At 41.0% G+C, this 16,787-nt stretch overlaps 1 protein-coding gene across 2 annotated transcripts in view; it reads left to right on the top strand.

The window, feature by feature from the left end:
* Positions 1 to 538: 538 nt before the first annotated feature.
* Positions 539 to 16,787, top strand: part of arhgef39 (Rho guanine nucleotide exchange factor (GEF) 39) — a 98,231-nt gene continuing 81,982 nt past the window's right edge. For both annotated transcript variants that reach the window (XM_047389335.1, XM_047389334.1), the window contains exons 1-2: positions 539 to 623; positions 14,109 to 14,279. In XM_047389335.1, coding sequence (XP_047245291.1) covers positions 14,124 to 14,279 — 156 coding nt within the window. In that variant the 5' untranslated portion in view covers positions 539 to 623; positions 14,109 to 14,123. The remainder of the gene's footprint in view (positions 624 to 14,108; positions 14,280 to 16,787) is intronic.

The raw sequence follows: 16,787 nt of genomic DNA, 5'->3' as shown, positions 1-16,787 counted from the left end.
ATACCAGCACATACTAGAATAGAAAGGCAGAGATGGCAGATAGAATAGCGAAGAAGGCAACTCAAAATCATATTAATTTTATAGTAAATACAAGTAAATCAGACATAAGGAGTATCATCAAACAAAACAGAAGAAAGAATGGCAAAAAAGGTGAGATGGGGAAAGAAAAAAAACATTGTTTAATTGGATCAATAATGAGTCAGTAGAAGAAATAAGAACTGGAAGAATGAGTAGGAAAGAATAATAAGAAGACAAAGATTTTTGGGACTTAATTATACACTTTTAAATTAGCAAAGCATAATACAAAAAAATGTGTGGGAAGGATGAAGCATCTTGGTATGTCAGACATATGAGCAAGAAAAAACATCGGTGAAGAGAGAATTTGAAAGAATTAAAGAAACATTTAGAATAGGAGCAAACATATACAAATTATTACATGATTAAAAAGCGTTGATAATACTGTACATGTAGACGTACAATCTAGATATTAATCTGTGATGAGCCACATTGTGTACCAGTTGGTGGCGGTAATGCACACCTTTAGTTTTTTTTGCTGTTCGTCAATAAACACCAGAAGAAGAACTTAAAACAAAGGCGGTTCACTAAACGACGGGAAGCTGAAGGTAAGCCCAATTCTTGTCTAAAGACAAGTCATGGTCAAAGTTTTCACTTTGTTACTACGGCAGTGTCGTTGTGGTTTTCAGTCAGCGTTACGGTCACAAGTCACAGTATTTTGTTGAAGCAATTTGGAAAGTTTCTGCATGTCGCCCTTTCAGTCTTTTCAGAGCCCTCCACGGAAAGATCCCTCCTATCTGTTGCTTATTTTTCTAAAAGTTTAGGAGTATTTTATTTATTGTTACAGTGCAATACAGTTTGGAAACAGGGCACATCATCCTGCTTAGTTTGGCTGAATCCCTGGTTCTTAGTGAGGCTTTGATTCTGGCGTTTGTTGTTAAGTGTGTGAGCTCCCGTTGTCTCAGTCGTTGTGTCCTTGGGCAAGACACTTCACCCTCCTTGCCTGCTGATGGTGGTGCCGATTTTATGGCAGCCTCACTTATGTCAGTCTGTCCCAGGGCAGTTGTGGCTACAATGTAGCTCACCACTGTCAGGGTGTGTATGAATGGGGGAATTAATTATTGTAGCGTAAAGCACTTTAGGGTCTTTGGAAGCAAGTTCAGGCCATTTACGTGGCCTGCACATGAAGACCTTCTCATGGTGTCGAGAAATGGTGGTTCCTAGGAACCGGAAGATGTCCACAGCACAATGTTATTGAGAATGGTGAGGGGTGTGTGTGGGGTGGTGTTGTCCAAAAGTCCACCATCATCTCCACAGTCTTGAGTGGGTTAAGTTTAAGGTGGTTCTGACCACACCAGTGTACCAGAAAACCCACCTCCTGTCTATATGCAGACTCATCACTGTCCTGGATCAGACCAAAGGCAGCAGTGTCATCTGCAAACTTCAGTAGTAGATGTTTTTTGTGTAGAGGGAGAAGAGGAGTGGGGAGAGAACACATTCCTGAAAATGTGATGTGAACTTCTGTCAGATTATCAGTCAAACAGAAACTTTCAAAAAACCTGAACAGTTTTGATGGTGACCTGCTGAAATCTCTGGTCCAGGATGACTTTGCACAACAAGTTCTCTTTTTAATCACCGTTCCTTGATCCAGAGCTGTTTTTCTATACAAACAAGTTGTCCACTGTTAATTCAAAATCTGAAAATAAAAGCTATAGCCTGTTGGTCAAAAAGTGTTTTTGTCATATATTAGTTTAGAAAAGCTTAAGGCAACTAAATGTATTAGTTCTTTTCCAATTTGACTCTGTCATGATATTAAACAAAAATTCCTCCAGGTGTAGAGTCAGTTTTCTAATTTGGAAACACCACATTGAGCTTCTGATAATTGGATATTTATCATGCTTTTTTGACCCAGCACATTTGTTTTCCTGTTTTGATCATCTCTACTAGCAGTAACACCAAGTGGTCACTCTATTTTAAATGGCTGATTCAAAATGTCTGTTGCCACCTGTTTTTATTCCTTCATAACCTGTAAAATGTGTTTGATTGAAGGGTGTCTATATACTACATGGCAGTAGTATACATGGTGTGTTTGATGAACATTCACTGCCTTTGATGCCCACAGTTTATGTACACTGCTCAAAAAAATAAAGGGAACACTCAAATAACACATCCTAGATCTGAATGAATGAAATATTCTCATTGAATACTTTGTTTTGTACAAAGTTGAATGTGCTGACAACAAAATCACACAAAAATCATCAATGGAAATTAAATTTATAAACCAATGGAGGCCTGGATTTGGAGTCACACACAAAATTAAAGTGGAAAAACACACTACAGGCTGATCCAACTTTGATGTAATGTCCTTACAACAAGTCAAAACGAGGCTCAGTATTGTGTGTGGCCTCCAAGTGCCTGTATGACCTTCCTACAACGCCTGGGCATGCTCCTGATGAGACGGATGGTCTCCTGAGGGATCTCCTCCCAGACCTGGACTAAAGCATCCACCAACTCCTGGACAGTCTGTGGTGCAACGTGACGTTGGAGGATGGAGCGAGACATGATGTCTCAGATGTGTTCAATCGGATTCAGGTCTGGGGAACGGGCGGGCCAGTCCATAGCTTCAATGTCTTCATCTTGCAGGAACTGCTGACACACTCCAGCCACATGAGGTCTAGCATCGTCCTGCATTAGGAGGAACCCAGGGCCAACCGCACCAGCATATGGTCTCACAAGAGGTCTGAGGATCTCATCTCGGTACCTAATGGCAGTCAGGTTACCTCTGGCGAGCACGTGGGGGGCCGTGCAGCCCTCCAAAGAAATGCCACCCCACACCATTACTGACCCACTGCCAAACCGGTCATGCTGAAGGATGTTGCAGGCAGCAGATCTCTCTCCACGGTGTCTCCAGACTCTGTCACGTCTGTCACATGTGCTCAGTGTGAACCTGCTTTCTTCTGTGAAGAGCACAGGGCACCAGTGGCGAATTTGCCAATCCTGGTTTTATGGCAAATGCCAAGCGTCCTGCACGGTGTTGGGCTGTGAGCAAAACACCCATTTGTGGACATTTGGCCCTCATACCATCATGGAGTCGGTTTCTAACTGTTTGTGCAGACACATGCACATTTGTGACCTGCTGAAGGTCATTTTGCAGGGCTCTGGCAGTGCTCCTCCTGTTCCTCCTTGCACAAAAGCGGAGGTAGCGGTCCTGCTGCTGGGTTGTTGCCCTCCTACGGCCTCCTCCACATCTCCTGGTGTACTGGCCTGTCTCCTGGTAGAGCTTCCAGGCTCTGGACACTATGCTGACAGACACAGCAAACCTTCTTGCCACAGCTCGCATTGATGTGCCATCCTGGATGTGCTGCACTACCTGAGCCACTTGTGTGGGTTGTAGAGTCCGTCTCATGCTACCACGAGTGTGAAAGCACCACCAACATTCAAAAGTGACCAAAACATCAGCCAGAAAGCATAGGTACTGAGAAGTGGTCTGTGGTCCCACCTGCAGAACCACTCCTTTATTGAGTGTGTCTTGCTAATCACCAAAGATTTCCCCCTGTTGTCTATTCCATTTGGACAACAGCATGTGAAATTGATTGTCAATGTTGCTTCCTAGGACAGTTTGATTTCACAGAAGATTGATTTACTTAAAGTTATATTGTGTTGTTTAAGTGTTCCCTTTATTTTTTTGAGCAGTGTATATTTTGAATGACTACAATGCTAAAGCTCATAAAAAGCAGTAAGGACATAAAAGGAAACAAAAGAAAAGAGTAAAAAATTGGGTTAGAATTAATTAGTATCACATTGCAATATTCAGCAATAACATCTCAGTGACATATTTTCATGATATCATGCCACCTTACATCATAGTTAAATCCCGAAAATGAGTTTTGATCTAGACCTTGCCCGGGCTAATTTACCATGGTATCAGTAGATTTTTGGTATACTGAAAATATAACTGGGAACTCAAAAACCGATTTGGTTAATTAAAAAAATCTATTCCTCTTCGGGTAAGTCAGACCCAGACTAACCCCCATCTATTGCACTGAGAGGAATGAACAAAACAGACAAAGCATAATATTCTGGGTAGGTTTATTCCATCATTGAAACAATTGAAACTTATAGTAACACCTTTTAACATATAGAAACAACACGATGGAATATAAAGAAAGAAAAAAAACACAATATCATACATTTGAAAGATCAGTGGTATTTTCTACACTTACCAGTCTAATATCAGAAGGAACAGAAGAGAGATTACATGTCATTATGGTCATGCTGTTATGTTATGTGAAAGGTTTAATGAAGAACTCTGTAATGTGCTAAATGAAAAAAAAAATTTATTTTACCTGCTAAGAATTCCCTGTTTGGTTTTTGGTGCAGTGTGTGTTGGCCAACACTAAGTCAATGAATTTTTTAACAACACCTATAAAACAGAGACGTTGTGTAAAACATATAAATAAATGGTCCATGCTTAAATTACTCCTTTCAGCTTCAAATAGTTTCTACAGAGCACAGTGTGTTTCACACATGCACACACACACACACACACACATACACACACACATATATATATATATTATGTCTTTCTGTCTTTACAGGAACTTTGCATTAACTTGCATTCGTTTTTCATTCATTTGTATGACCTAACCCTCAACCTAACCTAAACTAATTTCACACCATAGTCCTAAACTCATCCTAACCCAAAATCAGCACCTTTTCTTATGGGACCAGGCCTTGGGCCCCTAAAAGGAGTGGTGGGGCCTTACAATGCAGCATATGTTGGAAAAATGGGCCTTGCACAGTAAACAAATACAATAACACATCCCACTGCGAGGAGGCCCAGGGGACGGCTGCAGGGACTATGTCTCTCGGCTGGCCTGGAAACGCCTCGGGCTCCTCCTGGAGGAGGTGTCTGGGGAGAGGGAAGTCTGGGCATCTCTGCTTAGACTGCTGCCCTCGCAACCCGGTCTCAGATAAGCGGAAGATGACAAGTACGACTAATACAAGTACGAGCTACCTAGGGCTGGGCGATAAATCGATTTTATCGATTAATTCGAATTTGCAATTAATGAAGATTTAATTTTAGGGAAATCTGAATTTTTTTCTGTCGCGCCAGTGAACTCCTCGGGCCTCTGTAGCTGAGTGACGTCAGTAGACCTGTCTCTCACAGAAACACCGAAAATGGCATCTAGCAAGGAAGACCTTGTTCCCAAAAAAGGCACGACTTCATCAATTATATGGAACTGGTTCGGTTTCGCGACCACGGACTTGGAGCAACACACAGCACGTTGTAAAATCTGTTTAAAGCCTGTTGCTACTAAAGGTGGAAGCACTACGAATTTATTTCAACACTTGAAACAGAAGCACTCAGTGGAGTGGGAGAAATGCTGCTCTCTACGAAAAGCTCAGGACAGCAACAGACCAGAAATCCCTGCCAAGAGACAACCCACCTTAGGGGAATCATTTTCATACAGTGTTCCCTACGAAAAGACTGGGGCCCGATGGAAAGCGATCACGGATGCTGTCGCGTTGTTTATTGCCAAAGATACTGTGCCTATTTATACAGTGGAAAAGTCTGGCTTCATTCACCTGCTGAAAACTTTAGACGCAAGGTATGTACTACCCAGCCGGAAATATTTTGCTGAAGTTGCCTTGCCCCACCTGTACAACTGCACACGTGAAAGGATTGCAACAGAGCTGGCGGCTATAAGTTTTTTCTCTGCCACAACAGACTTGTGGGCCAGTCGGACAATGGAGCCATATATGAGTTTGACTGTGCATTTTGTCGACGATGACTGGGCTCTATGAAGTGTCTGCCTACAAACAGCTTACTTTCCCGATGATCACAAAAGTCAGGTCATTGCCGAGGGGTTAAAAGACGCTCTGAACTCCTGGAACCTTTCAGAAGACCGACTCATCTGTATGACAACAGACAGCGGCACCAACATTATTAAAGCTCTGAAAGACATCGGGTGGCCAAACCTCCAGTGCTTTGGACATAAACTACATAATGCCATACGTAAGAATCGAATCTATATATATTTAGTAAATCTTATTTTGTATTTTATATACATGTCATACATAGCGTCTTTTTTTGTCATTTGACATGCATTCATGGCCATTTTCCCACAGAAAATACACAGTACACTTAATACATAAGCAATTCATGTATTTTCATCAAATAATACATATTTATACAAAATGTATGTATATACGTATGTACATGTACCATGTGAGTATGTGTGTGTCTGTGTCCCTACATCTGTAAAATAATATCAGAGAAAAAAGTCAAAATTGACCAGTAAGTTAATTGTAGCTTATTATAACAGTAAACCTGATGCATTTGTGTTTTCATTATTATACAGAGAATGATGTGAAGGACCCACGGATTGAACGTGCCATAGGGGTTTGTAAAAAGGCTACTGCTGCCTTTTCTTACAGTTGGAAAAAACGAAGAGAACTGAGTGAAGTACAGGCTGAGCTTGGTCTACCCCTGCATCAACTAATAACAGAGTCCCCAACTAGATGGGGTTCGCGTCAAAAAATGATACAGAGATTTCTGGAACAGGAGAAAGCGATAGTTCGTGTCTTGGGTTCAGACAAGAAAAGCCGGCATCTTGTGCCCACTTGGCAAGACATTGATGTTTTGGAATCTGTAAATAAGGCTGTTCGACCCCTCCAAGACTTTACTGATGCCCTGTCTGGTGAGGCATATGTCAGTGTTTCCTACATTAAACCGGTTCTCCATTTGTTTAAAACCAGTCTCCTACAGCCAGCGGAGGAAGACACTGAGCTCACTAAAACAATAAAAAAAAACATACAGCAGTACCTTAATGATAAATATAGCAACAATGTGCAAGATGAACTCTTAGACATGGCCTCACTAATGGATCCCAGGTTCCGGACAACCTACATTGACCCAGGCAGGGTGGAACACATCAAAAAAAGGGCAGTCACTGAACTGATGTCTCTGCCTGCTGAAACAAGTGCATCACACCAGCTAATTGGTGCAGCTGTGCATATGTGCAAAGAACAGGCTCCGCCCAATAAGAAAATGACTTTAGGTGCCTTCTTCAAAAAAAATGTGACAGTGCCATGTCCCCATGAATCAGAGACTGTGAAAATAGAAACTGAGCTGGCAACCTACCTGTTGACCTCGGAGGTCAACCCAGACACCGATCCACTTCAGTGGTGGAAGCGCCACGAACCAAACTTTCCAAGACTCAGGAAACTGGCCAAGAAATATCTTTCTGTCCCTGCTACTAGTGCCCCATCAGAGAGGGTTTTTAGTGTGGGAGGGGGCATTGTTACATGCTACAGGGCATGCCTGAAGCCAGATGCAGTAGACAGGCTTGTTTTTCTTGCCAAAAATTTGTAGAAAAAACTCAAAAGACAGCAAGTATGTCATATTGATTTTGCTGACTATGCAATGAATATATGTTTGAAAAGTAACTCTTTCATTTTGTTTACATACAGTCATAGAAAAAAAATATTACATAACCCTTGATTTCTTGTTCATTGTTTTCTTCAAGTAATATACATTTAGAAAAAGAAATCAAGGATGATGTAATCTTTTCCATGATTGTATCAGGGATTTATTGAAATACTGTTTTGTATACATAAGCTGGTGCCTATCTCCAGCAGTCTATGGGCCTCCTGCCCATAGACTGCTGGAGATAGGCACCAGCTCCCCCGTGACCCACTATGGAATAAGCGGTAGAAAATGACTGACTGACTGACTGTTTTGTATACATAAGCTATATTTTCTTAAAACGTTTGTGAAATCTAATGCAATTTTATTTTGCACTGTATTAGTCCCAAAAAGGGAAGATGTTTTGATAATGGCATACAGTGTTGACTTTCTGTTTAAGAAAATATACTGTCAAAATATTCTAAAGGGGAAACGTTTTTTACCCTAAGACAAGGCATTTTTTATATTGTTTTATTTTTTAAGCTAGTTGTTGAAGTTAAACAAGTGAAGTTAGGCTTGTTTTGAGATGTATACTCAAAACTGAGAAACTAGCTAATGTGTAATATCACAGGCATTTTTTGTTGTATTGTCAGGGTTAACGATGGCAGGGCCTTCCATCTTGGTGAATGGCCTGCATCTTGTTCTACAAACACGTTTAACAGCTTGTTTTTAGTTGAGATTTGAAGTCGGGTCAACTTCCAGGTGGATGATTGAAATAAAAGCAAGTTGAAAATAATTTCTCAAATTTGTTTTCATGAAATGAAAGAGGAAACTAAATCGATTAATCGGATTTGGTATAAAAAAATCGGAGATTTTATTTTTAAGCCATATCGCCCAGCCCTAGAGCTACCATAGCATGGCAATGACTCAGAATGCTAAGAGCTCCTTATAAACTTATTCTGATATTTAGTTGTTGTATTATCTAGCCTATAACATGTGATGATTGTCAGTATTGAGTGTTTTTACTGGTTAATTTATTTTAGTGATTCAGTAAATAAAAAATGAAACTTTAATATTATACAGTTACATGAAAAACTATTCACATCCGTTATATTTAGGTTTAAATTTATCAGCTGCTCTACCAGAGAAAACAAAACATTGGATTTGTTTTATGCAAATGTAAAGGACTCATACATCTCTACAGCACGACCTTCTCTAGGCAAATCAGATCACAATCTTGTTTTTCTCTGCTCGGAAAAATAAGCCCCTTGTTCAGAGACAACCTGTAATAAAGAGGACTGTGAGAAAATGGTCACAGGAAGCTGAAGAAGTCCTGCAAGGATGCTTTGAGGCTACAGACTGGGACGCACTGTGCCAGCCACATGGAGAGGACATCAATGTCATGACTGAGCGTGTAAACTTCTGTGTGGATAACATCATCCCCACCAGAACCGTGAGATGCTTCCCCAATAACAAACCTTGGATCACCAGTGACCTGAAGGACCTGCTTAACAAGAAAAAAAGAGCCTTCAGAGAGGGAGACAGAGAATTATTGAGGATTATACAGAAGCAACTTAAAGTCAAGATAAGAGACAGCAAGGAGGTGTACAAGAAGAAGCTGGAGAGCAAGCTCCAGCAAAACAATATCAGAGATGTGTGGACAGGGATGAAGATCACAGGTTTCAAGCAGAAAGAAGATCAGACTGATGGAGGTCTGGACAGAGCCAATGAACTGAACACATTCTTCAATAGGTTCAGTTCAGAAACAAGCTTCGCATCCTCCTCTCCTGCTCACAGCCAAACAGACATTCCATCTTCCTTTGACCCACAGGACCCACAGCTGTCCAGTAACACCTCACATTTTGTATCTTCCACCTCAGCCCTAGACCCTTCTGCTTCTACATGTTTGCCTTCAACCATATCAGAAGATGCTGATGCTTCCTTTGCTTCCCCCTTCCACCTGTGTGTCTCAAGAAGTCAGGTGAAGAGACAACTGGAGAGACTGAATCGGAATAAGGCTGAAGGTCCAGATCATGTCAGCCCTAGAGTCCTGACGGTCTGTGCAGAGCAACTCTGTGGGATTCTGCAGCACCTCTTCAACCTTAGCCTGGCCCAGAAGAAGGTTCCGGTGTTGTGGAATTCAATTCAATTCAAAGATACTTTATTGATCCCCGAGGGGAAATTAGAATTCCAGTACAACCCATCCAAACATACATCATGACACAAGACAAGGGGGGACGGGTCACCGAGGCTTTGCTGCCCACTCACAGGCGCTGCCCTTGCTAGATGAGAAAAGAGGCCACATTAGGTAAGTAGAGGAAAAAAAAACCATATTTCACACTTTATACTTAGCAGGATACAGTTTGAGATTGCAAAAAACCTCAGCACAACGAAGCAACAAGTTGACAAAACAACATCATGCCGGGAACGGTGAAGGTGGTGTGAGGGGGTGCATATGTTTATCTTGAGCATGTGTGTGTGTGCAAGTGATTGTGTGCAAGTAAGTCCATGAAGCACTGTCACAGAGGCCATTGTCCTTGATGGTTCGTTGGAATGTTCATCAACGGGCCACAAAGTTCTGAGCAGGTCCACAGGTGTCCTCAGGGAAGGGAGGGAGCAGAGCGTCATGTTTACATAACTTCCAGGAGAGGTTGAAGATAGCCAGCCATCAAGGCCGTGCAGGGGAGCCAGATTCAGAAAAACAATAATTATTTGGGTTAGGCTGACTCTTAATTTTCCGTCAGCCTTGAGAGTCTTGCTGGTGCTTCTCAAAGGAATCCAAACAGCCAAATTCCTGGTCCTTTCCGCCAGATCCGAGCGAACAACTTTCTCCAAGATTTATCCCATTTCACCCCTGAGTCCAGGAACCGCAACCTGCCTGCGATCCTGTGTAAGGATCACATCCAGTCTGCGATTCAGCTCACGTAACATCTCAGTCTGAGTGCTGATCGCTCTGAAGATCCCATCACACATGCCAGGCAGCCTTACAATAGCCAGAACAGCTGCTGACACTCTCCGAATTTCTCGATATGCCAGGTAACCGCTGACCCCAAAAAGCAGAAATCCTGATATCAAACATCCAATTATATACACATCTTCCACATCCTCGACTGACATTATCGACAGACACACAATCCTCCACTTCTGCCAGGAGTCCATTGTGTATCCGGAGAAAAACGTCCAGTCCGGACAAGTTGGGCTCTCCTTCACCCTGTCTTCTCCTCGAGAAAATTTGATCAATTGCATTGAGAGACCAGCTGAACAAATCCATAACTAAGAATTTGGAAGATATGCAAAAAGAGGCTCCAAAGACAAGACACAGAGCTGAAGCAGGGCAGATATGGGAGGGGGTGGGAGACAGAGAAAAAGCGTCCTCCTCCAACGAGAGCAGAAAGAAAATTGAAGACCTCCTGTCTTGTTCCGGTACCAAAGAAAGCTCACCCATCAGTCCTCAATGACTATAGACCTGTTGCCCTGACATCTCACATCATGAAGGTCCTAGAGAGACTCCTGTTGGCCCACCTGAGTAAGCAAACAGTAAACCATCAGGACCCCCTTCAGTTTGCTTATCGCTGTGGAGTTTGAGTTGAAGATGCCATCATACACCTGCTTCAACAAACCCACTGTCATCTGGACAAAGCCAGCAGCACTGTGAGGATCATGTTCTTTGATTTCTCCAGTGCATTTAATACAATCCAACCTGATTTGCTTTGTCAGAAACTCCAGAAGACTCAGGTGGAGGCCTCAACAATCTCCTGGATCAAAGACTACTTGACAAACAGACCACAGTTTGTGAGACTGAAGGGTTGTGAGTCTAACCAGGTAGTCAGCAGCACAGGAGCACCACAGGGTACTGTACTCTCACCATTCTTGTTCACTCTGTACACCTCAGACTTCCAGTACAAGACAGACTCTTGTCATCTGCAGAAATACTCGGATGATTCTGCAGTCGTGGGGTGGATCAGAGATGGACAAGAAGCTGAGTACAGGAAGGTGGTGGACCGCTTTGTGGCATGGCGTGGAAACAATCATCTCATTTTGAACGTGACTAAAACAAAGGAGATGATTTTAGATTTTAAGAGAAACAGGAATAAGTCAAAAACTATTTCTATCATGGGAGAAGAAGTGGAGGTAGTGGAGGAGTATAAATACCTTGGTGTTCATCTGGACAACAGACTAGAGTGGAGATGCCACTGTGTTTGCAGCAAGATGCTGCATATCTTCTATAAGTCTGTTGTGGAAAGTGTGATCTCTTCTACCATCATCTGCTGGGGAAGCAGCATCAGAGCCAGGGACTTAAAAAAACTCAACAAGCTGATAAAAAAGGCTGGCTCTGTTCTGGGGACTCCTCTGGAACCTCTGGAGATCATTGTGGAAAGAAGGATTCTTCATAAAATGAAGAACATTATGGAGAACCCTGAGCATCCTCTTCATGAGACTGTCCTACAACAACAGAGTGTCTTCAGTCAGAGGCTTCTTCAGATCTGCTGTAAGACGGAGCGCTACAGGAGATCCTTCCTGCCCACAGCCATCAGCATCTACAATGGCTCTTTGAGGAAACCGTCAGAATATAAACTATAACAACATTTAATTTCCCTTTGGGATTAATAAAGTATTTTTGAATTGAATTGAATTGAATTAAAGTAATATGTTTTTCTGCCATCTTTTTTTCTGGCTGTAAACAATATTCATGTTTTGGAACAGCCTACCCAGAGTCCTGGATTGAATCTGACAGAAAATCTGTAGATGGACCTAAAGATTAGAGTGATGTTAAGGAGGCCTTCCAACCTCAAAGACTTAGAGCTCATAACCAAAGATAAATAATCAAAATACCAGAGGAAACATAAAAAAAGCTGTTTAGCAATTATTAGAAGGGTTTGATTGCTTCACAATTAAGAGTTTTCTATTGATTATATAGAAGGATATACATTTTTTTTACATTCCATTTAAAAATAAAATGGAAACAAAAACAGCTTAACAAAATAATACTCCTATTACATAGTTTTTACCTTTTTTAAGACATGCCTGTCACATTTGGTTGATCAAAAAAAATTAAATCTGGCTGGTGAATGATTAATTTTAGACTTAACTATATATGTTCATTACACAAAAAATATTATAAATTAATTTTGATGATTGTGTTTTACAGTTGATTTGAAAAAAAATTAAAAATCAGTTTCTCAGAACATTACATCAGACCACTAAAGTATATTATTAATATAGATATGTGGAGCACTAAAAAGTATGTCCATGTACTGTACAGTATCTGCATTTAGTACTGGGTTAGGTCTCCTTGTGCATGACTTACTGCATCAGTGCAGCATGGCATGGTGGAGATGTTCAGGAAATCCAAGTGGCTTTGGATTGTTGGTTCTGGTGTCTCTCGTCCTTCTTTTGACAACGGCCCCATAGATTCTCTGTGGAGCTTAGGTCAGGTCAGTTTGCTGGTGTTACCATGGAGTTTAAAGCAGGTGTTGGTACCTTAGACCATTTGCCAAAGACTGATGGAAAATAAAAACAGCATCTCCATAAAGCCTGTCAGCAAAAGGAAGCATGCAGTCCTCTGAAATGTCCTGGTAGATGGCTTGGTTGACTGTGGATTTTAGAAAACCCAATGGACCAACAGCAGCAGATGGCATGGCACCCCAAATCATCCCCGACTGAGGAAATCTCAAGCAGCTGGGATTCTGTGCCTCTCAACTTTTCCTCCAGGCTCTGAGACCTTGATTTCCAAATAAAATACTACATTGTCTTTCATTTGAAAAGCGGACCGTTGAGAACAGTCCAGTCCCTTTTGTCTTCGGCCCACGTGCCATGCTTCTGAGGCTACTGTGGTTGAGTGGGAAGAGTAGTTGTCTTGCAAACCAAAAGCTGTGGGTTCGATTCCAGTTTCTTCCTGTTACATGTCGATGTCCCCCTGAGCAAGGCACTTAACTTCAAATTTTCCCTTGGGGATCAATAAAATATCTTTGAATTGAATTGAATTGAACTTCAAGTTGTCTACTGATCTATATATCGGCGTACAAAAGTGCACGCGTCTGTGAGTGTAACTGGGTGAATCTGGCTCTAGTGTAAAGCACTTTGAGTGGTCAGTATGGGTGGAAAAGTGCTATATAAGTTCAGTCCTTTTACCATTCTGATGAAGTCTCTTGTTTAGGAGTGGCTTAACATGGAGAATGGGATAGCTGCAGCCCATGTCCTGAATTTATCTCTGGTGGCTTTTGAAGTTGTGGATCTCCATCGAACTCTTGAATGAGCTTTCCTTCACAACCGTCATAAGGCTGCAGTTATCCCTGTTGCTTGTGCACCATTTCCTATTGTACTTTTTCCTTCCTTTGAAATTTCCACTAATATATTAACATGTTGGATCCATCACTCTGTAAACAGCTGGCTTTGTTATTCACTTTGACCCTTTGTTACTTAACCTATTTGGAGACAACTCAGATGAGCAGTCTTCCCCATGATTGTGTAGAACATCTTTGTGTTAAAAAATAATTTTTTAGTGATCTCATGTAATATTATGTCATTGACACTGTTGGTTATTTGGACACATTGGTTAAAAAGAAAAGTACAATCTTAAGAATTCCCAAGTCAATAATTACTCTAACAGATAATGTACTTTTTTGAATGGGACTGCAATGTGTTATTCTGACCTGGTCTGCTGGTTTATTTCTACCTACAGTCTCCTCCTTATCACATGACCATGAGTTTCTCTCCTCATCCTCCCAATTTCCCTGGGTGCAACAGTATCCAGGAGCAGAGGGACTGCTGGGAGAGAAAATGCAGTCGAGTAGCCAAAGAGTTGGTGCAGACAGAGCAACACTACTGCCAACAGTTGGAACTTGTGACCACAGTATGTTTTCATTTCTCTCAATAATGTTTGAGTTGTTGTGTCAACATTGAGTGGGCCTGTTTTTATCTACACAGTGTGAATTTGAAATTTAGTAATGGCCATAGGTTTAGTCAATAACACAAGCACATTTTGTGGCTCTTATATTTTCAAATTTTCTTCTTTTTTTTCCATTCGCTGCTATTGTATGCTGAAGGATTACAAAACATTTGAGAAATTTTAAAGGTTATTAATAAATGCATCACATTCTTGAAGTCTGTCTAGGTTCACATGTACTCAGACCCCCCTGCAGCTAATGTTGAGCTGGCTCTCCGCAACCATGGGCAGCCTTATTTATTTCTAACCTCCATTTAACCAGCTTAGTCCCACTGAGATCAACAACTATGTTATAAGGGAGACTTGGCTAATAAGGGAAGCAACATAAAACATTTGCAATTACCAACAAAACATTAACAGCATTAATACATGTTTACATTAAAAACACTTACACACAGATGAGGGTTGGGTTTTACTCTAGCTTTAAACTGATTCAAAGTAACATGATCTGAAGCTGCAGTTCATTTTGTAATTTATTCCATAAATTTGGTGTTTAAGCTTAAGGCTTTCTTGCCCACTTTAGTTCTTACATTGGTTGTGTGAAACTTGTAACTTGTAACTTCCAGGTTTTCTTGTTAAAAGTCCAGTGATAGGAATAGGCATTTGAAGGAATGATAATGGCTTTGTTTTTAAACATATGTGCCGTTTACTGGTATCAGGGTATACCAAGGTGGAGACAGAAGGACTCTGGATAAAATAACATCACTGTTGGACAATGTCTCCCATCCCATGTATGAAGCTGTTGGAGAACTGGAGTGACAGACTGCTACACTCTAGGTGCACAAAGGAGCATTATCACAGATCCTTCCTCCCAGCATCTGTTGACTGGGACTTTATCACATCAATAGATCAGGGCTGAAACAATCAAGTCAAGTTTATTTATATAGTGGTTTTCAGCAACAAGTGCTGTACACAAGGAAAAACATTCCAATGAAACAGAAAATCAAACACAGAAAAACAAATCAAATGACATTAATAATATTTGGGAGTTTACTGGTAAGAGCTGGTTCTAATCCAATTTTTCTAATAGAGGTAATTAGCTCATTAAGTCCTCTGTGGTAAGGAATTCATCCTGTGCTAGAAGAAAAATGATAATATTAATCCTTGAGGTCGCTGGTATGAGGCAGCTGTGGTCCCATCATTCAAATAGTAACAGTCATGGGCACTCATGAAATCGTAAGTAGAGAAGCTGGGTCACTGGTAGGTCCAAACTTTTTAAATACTAATAATGTTTGGCTTTCACTGGTATGAAATTGTTGTAATACAATCCTTCTAAGAAATCTAAGAATCTATGAATCCTTCTAGGAAATCTAAAATATCTGGTCATTGATGTAAAAATAGCTGTAGTAAAATTTTCAATAATACTAATATTTGGCTTTTGCTGGTAATCCTTCTAAGAAATCAGAAAATTTATCAAAAGTAATGAAGTCACACTTTTAGGTAAACTAAGATAGGAGGAAAAAAATCATATTTCAGACTCTATTCTTAGCAAAATAGAGTCTGAAATAGTTCAAAAAACCTCAGCAGGGGTAAGCAACACACACATAAGTAAAGATTCAGCAAGGGTACGGTGGAATCTTGAGGGTGTGAATATATATAAGTCTGAGTGTGTTTGCAAGAATTAGACAACACTGATAGAAGCGCCATTGTCCTTGAGAAGACAGGTGGAGGTTTTATCAATCGGCCGCATAGTCCTATCAGCACACAGCTGGTAGGGGAGTGCTGCGGAAGAGCGTCGTGTTTATATAACATCCAGGAGATATTTTGTCGATAGCCAGTTAGCAGAAGTTGCCAAGGCCACATTGGGGCGCCAGATTTAGAAAAACAATAAATGTTGTGGTTCAGGCAGTTGTGAATTTCCAACCACCTTAGAGTTTTACTGGTATGTCTCAATTGCGAATCCAAATAGCCAAATCTCTGGTATTTTCCGCAGATCTGGAGCATACAACTTCTCCAAGATTATATTATTTAACCTCTGAGTCCAACCGCTGCCAGGCTGCGATTTTGTTCAAGAATCGTGTTCAGCTTGCGATTCTGCTCTCTTAACATTTCAGTCTGAGTGTTGATCGCTCTACAGACTCCATCTAACGTCGCAGGCAGCTTTGGAACACTTTGAACAGCCGCCCACGTTTTGCGAATCACTCGATAAGCCAGGTAACCACCAACTCCAAAAAGCAGAAATCCTGTCATCCTGTTAAAAAATCTCCTATTAAGCACCTTTGGCTATCCAATTATTATTTGATCAATCGGAAAAATAGTTGACAGATTAATTGATTAGCAAAATAATTGTTAGTTGCAGCCCTACAATAGATGTTTACATCCCTGCTGTTATTTGCACAGTATTTACCTCTGTGGTAAATAGTCTGTTTTTTATGCTCAAATATACATGTAAATGTTTTACATTTTTCATATCAC

This window comes from Girardinichthys multiradiatus, chromosome 17 (assembly GCF_021462225.1).
Source record: "Girardinichthys multiradiatus isolate DD_20200921_A chromosome 17, DD_fGirMul_XY1, whole genome shotgun sequence".
NCBI lineage: Eukaryota > Metazoa > Chordata > Actinopteri > Cyprinodontiformes > Goodeidae > Girardinichthys > Girardinichthys multiradiatus.
Note: the sequence above shows the minus strand (reverse complement) of the source record. Positions and strands in the feature narration are given on the sequence as shown.